We start from the raw sequence: 5219 nt of genomic DNA, 5'->3' as shown, positions 1-5219 counted from the left end.
TTTCGTTTCGATACCCAATTTTGATTTTGGTTATGTCTTTTTCAATGCTAATTCAATCGGGGCTTTCCTGGCATGCTCCATCTGCTGACCTTTCTGAATTTTACTCGATGCCACAGTGTTGGGAGGCCATGACAAAATTGATGGTGTGTGGTTTTAAGATGTCTGAGATTCTTGGAGGAAAAATAGGAGGTAGTTCTATGAGTAACAACAATAATAACATACCTAGTGTGATTCAACAAGCGGGGTCCAGAGATGGTTCTATGAGCCTTGCTGCCATAAGTGAAGGGTGTTGCAAGGCTATCAATGATGTTTCAAGTAAATGTGCCTTTGAAGGTGTTAATCCACTTGACTTGTTTATCCCTCCATTTGTTAAGGATTTGTGCGTTGGAAATAATGGAGACCTTTTTACACCTAATTATCCCTTTGTTGATGATCCATATGGCCCCTTGAAAAACCCCAAGCTCAAGAAAAATCATGTGTCACCCAGAAGGCTTCATCACACCCTGCCTATTCGTCCCGAAATATTTGTACCCCGCGACAATCTGTTTCCTTAATAGTCTCTCGTGTTTTGTCTTCTTGGAGTTTTTCTTTTTTCTTTTTCAATTAATGGATTGAGACGGTCTTAGAGCGTTATGAAAAGTGATGATTCATACAGCCGATCTTAGCTTTCTTGGAATTTAAATGTAGTTGTTGTTCAACTCAAGTACTCTTGTTTATTTTCATGATTTTTTCGATTCTTGTGGATTTATCTAAGAATATGCTGTTCCTTAGAGGTGTTGAAAAAATGCATTATGAAGCTAGTTTCGTCATTTGTCATTATGTAATGCTAGTTAATTGGATTTCCTATATATCAAGATTTGTAACATTTGAAGCGAAAGTATGAGGGCTCGGACCTTTTTTGTTTGGAATAAAAGGGGGCGGCTAAGGTCAGATAGTGAGTCGGTTTTAGGGTGGGTTGAATTTTAAATTGGTCCAGATTCAAAATTAGTAGTTTGATTAATTTTTTTTCTTAGAATTAAACTTGTCATGTTAGTTCTCATCGTGAAAATACAACATCAAGCTAAGATGACCATTGAAATAAACTAGGTAAAGTAAGATAATTTTTTAAAGATAAATGACTTTAATGATCAATTTTTACAAATTGAATAATCATTCAGGCAATCAACTAGTATCACTTTTAGTTTGAACCGTGCCACATACAAGAAGTCAAACTTTGTTTTCTCAAAATTTTAAATTTCATGCACAGGACCTCTGTAATTCTTAATTAATTATCTACTGAGGAATTATTATCTTTTAAAAATCACTTCTCTTTAATCAAGTAGAGGGGAACGAAATCCAACAGTATAAAGATTCATCCTCTAATTTTGTTTCACTTGTATGGACACAACTTTGACTAATTAATTAATCACGATACTAATTTTGTTTCACTTGTATGGACACAATTTTGACTAATTAATTAATCACGACTGCTTAGACCATCCAACTTTCTTGGTCACCATAAGCTCTTTGATTTCAGTAACAATATAACATAATTAGTGAATTAAATCAAACTATTTGAAAATTTCACTAATTGCAATAGGTTCAGTTGAATAATTGAATATTTAAATTGAAGAGTTCAGCTGGAGAGAAACGACCTTTTATGGGTGGTTTGATTTAGTTTACTAATTTTGTTATATTGCTAGAGAGATAAATATTTTGATTTTTCACTACTTGTGTTATATTATTAATTTGTTACTAGGATTATTCCAACTCCGCAAATGAAATATTATTTTATGTTATACATCTGATGTGGAGTCCGTTAGTTGAGAAAGGCATATCTCATTCACTTGACTAACGGTAGAAATGTTTTTGTGCTAAAAAAGCAAACAAAGGACATAATTGCTCTATTTCCAATAGTTTAACGGCATATTTGCTCCACTCAACTAGTGGTAGAGATATTTTTACGCCAAAAAGCAAAGGGGTAACATAATTGCACTATTTTCAATAGTTCATGAGCATTTTTGACTTTTTTCTGTTTTTTAAATTGAATAGAATCTTGAAATTAAAAAAGTGATAGATGCGAAATTAACTCGGAACACAGTAATTATCCACTTAGTGAACAGTAAATTAAAGGAAACGTATAACAATTAACACATTAAAGATACAAATGCAAATGTAGAAACTGCTTCTTCAATAAACTCTATATACTATTAAATAAATGTTCAAAACAGAACAAATTTCATTTAAATGCGTCATGAAATGCTTAATCACATTAAACAAGAAAAATTGAAACTGATGAGACAGTTTCAAAAGACAAAAATTCTAGTGTCCAAATATATAATTAAATACAAAACTCCCACATCCAAATATCCCTCATATTTGCAAATCCACTCAACAAAAACCCTCCGAAAAGAAAAAAAAATTACTAGCAAAAACTAGTACCTATACTCTCTAATATAATAATGACAGGCCCTAAAGTTTTTAATTCAGCTATGCTAGTAACTATTTTATACATAATAACTATGGCGATTGCACCTATCTTTGCTCATGAAGAATTTACTAGACAATCAGGGATTATACCAGGGTTATTCCCATATAATTCTGAAGAAATCAGAAACTGCTTTCAATCAGTAATAACAGTTCCTAGTTGTATTGAAGAAATTTTAACATCTTTCTTGAGGATTCAATTTAATTTTCTTGGCCCTCAATGTTGTAAGGCTGCTATGGAAATTGATGATAGTTGTTGGCCAAAGATTTTGCCGTTTGATCCTTTCTTTCCTCCTGACTTCAAGGCTTTTTGTTCCACTCAACCGGGAATTGCAGTGCCCCCGTCGTTATGTTGAGCCTTCAACAACTCGTCAGATTATTAGTCGAGTCAATAAGTTTCAAATGTTAAGATGCGTAAAGCAAAATAAAATAAATGTGAGAAGCTGATATTATTGACCTTACTCTTTTTTGTTTGTGTTTTATTAAGTGTCAAAACAATGAAATCTTTCTCTAACACAAGGGGCAGAGGCATAGTAAATCGGTCATTGTTACTTATGTTGTTCCTTATCTTATTAATTTTTTTTTTTTTTAAATTATGGTAACGAGTATCGACTAGCTAGTGTTCTAAGTTTTAGCAACTACTTTTATTAATAAGATTAGTTTTATCTATTTGGCTTAAAAACGTTCAAAATGTCCAACTTGTTCAAATTTAGATGGGTTGATTGTAATGTGTTTTTTGAGTTATCTTGTCTAAACCAATTTGATTCAAGTAACTGGCGGCAAATTTTATTAAGACCTGTCTGATGACGTGTGCGACCTTTTAACTGATGCGATAAAGTATAACCAGTTCAGTTTCCCTATGATTTATTGCTTAATTCATGTTAATTCACCCCATTTTGATCTTAGTCAATGTTTGACAAGATATATTTATTGAGTCAATCTGTATTGGCTCATCCAAACTTGACTTAAAGCATCTGTTTGATACCCCTAATTTTGATAACTGTGCAATCAAATCTTCTTCTCTTTTTTTTTTTTTTTTTCAGATAATTTTTGTGAGAAATTTATCCATCTTCAAAGAATCAAAGCACTTCCCTACAAAATGAAAGTTCAATTCAACTCACAATTTGAAGTAAAGCACCACAAATTTAAGCAGCCAACAAAAAACACACAAAGCAATATGCCAACTTCTTTACAAAAATGTACATACCCACAAGCAAAATTACACTTTTATACATAACTCTACAAAAAGCACAAGCAAGATTACAACTTTTCTATAAAACAGTACACACCCACAAGAAAAATTACAACTTTTATACATAAATGTACAAAACCCACAATCAAGATTACAACTTTTATACGTAAATGTACAAAACCCACAAGCAAAATGACAACTTTTATACATAAATGTACAAAACTCACAAGCAAGAATACAATTTTAACACAAAAAAGCATTTTTGTAAGAAAAAAAACTCAAAAGAAATCAAGAAAGAAAGACGAAAAGATCCTTACAATGGGTCAATGGAGGAAGCAGTCAAATGGGATTTTGGCTTTGGAGTAATGAAGAGGGTTTGTTTAGTTGATGAGAATTGAGAAAAGGGGGTTTGTTTCTTTGATGAGAATTGAGAAGAGAGAGGGTTTGTGTCTTTTTTTTAATGAGAAGGAAGAGAGGGAAACTTCTATTTTTAACTTTAAGAAATAAAAAGATCAAAGATTAATAAATTAAATTAAGTCAACAACAACTATAGAAATGAGAAAAGAGAATATAAAGTTAATCAGAGGCGGATCCAGGATTTGAAGTTTCCGGGTGCCATGCGTCATTTAATCAATTTGGGCTTCGGGTCGGATTATTCGTCTTTTCGAGCTTTGATTCGGGTTATTCGTCTTTTCCGATGAAACATTTATTTATAGCAATATACAGAAGAGAAAAGCATAAAACTTTCAATAATACTACTAATATCATAAATATCCATCATTCATTTACAATTGTCCTCGACGAGGTTTCATCTTCTGAAAATGATCAATGACGACATCATTACTTACATTTGTGAATACATCACGCTCTATGTAACAAACTAAACAATCATTCAAATATTGATCACCAATGCTATTTCGCACTTCATTTTTGATCCGCTTCATGGATGAGAATGCTCTCTCCACAGTTGCGATAGCAACAGGTAAGATCAGAGTTAATTTCACAAGTAAATAAACAAGTGAATAAGTATCCACAAGATTTGCCTCAACTAATGCTTTTGCCAAATCACCAATTCCTTGCAAGTTGGAGAACTTGGGATTACCACTTCGCATATGAAATATGAAAGTATCGAGTTGGTAACTCAAATCTCGAATCTATAGTTCATCAAACTCATCTGGGTAACACTTTGCTAAAGTCATGATTCTACCTTTGTCAAAATTAGCAAAAGAATTGATAGGATTCAAGCTACCCATCCCAAGAAGCAAATCATTACTCGCTACATCAAAGCGATCATTAAGCTCTTGAAGTTGCACGTCAATCACAAGACAAAGATTTCAATACGCAAGTGGTGTGAATAACAAACACCGAAGACTTACGCTTTGACTTTCCAGGAAAATAAGACTCATCTAACTTGGGAATCAAAATACCTTGTGCATCACAAAATGAGGAAATATCATCCAACAAAGGCCTCCATCTAGCTTCCCTCATATCTTGCAATCTTTCTTTTGCAATGTTAAGAAACTCCACGACATTAATAATATCTTGATCCTTTTTTTGTAAA

At 32.6% G+C, this 5219-nt stretch overlaps 1 protein-coding gene across 1 annotated transcript; it reads right to left on the bottom strand.

The window, feature by feature from the left end:
• Window positions 1–4443: 4443 nt before the first annotated feature.
• On the bottom strand, window positions 4444–4770 carry LOC132039160 (uncharacterized). The gene has a single exon (XM_059429704.1). It carries the CDS (start codon window positions 4768–4770, stop codon window positions 4444–4446), a length of 327 nt encoding a protein of 108 aa, XP_059285687.1.
• Between the last annotated feature and the right edge of the window lie 449 nt (window positions 4771–5219).

The sequence above is a fragment of the Lycium ferocissimum genome, chromosome 12, assembly GCF_029784015.1.
Source record: "Lycium ferocissimum isolate CSIRO_LF1 chromosome 12, AGI_CSIRO_Lferr_CH_V1, whole genome shotgun sequence".
Taxonomy (NCBI): Eukaryota; Viridiplantae; Streptophyta; class Magnoliopsida; order Solanales; family Solanaceae; genus Lycium; species Lycium ferocissimum.
Note: the sequence above shows the minus strand (reverse complement) of the source record. Positions and strands in the feature narration are given on the sequence as shown.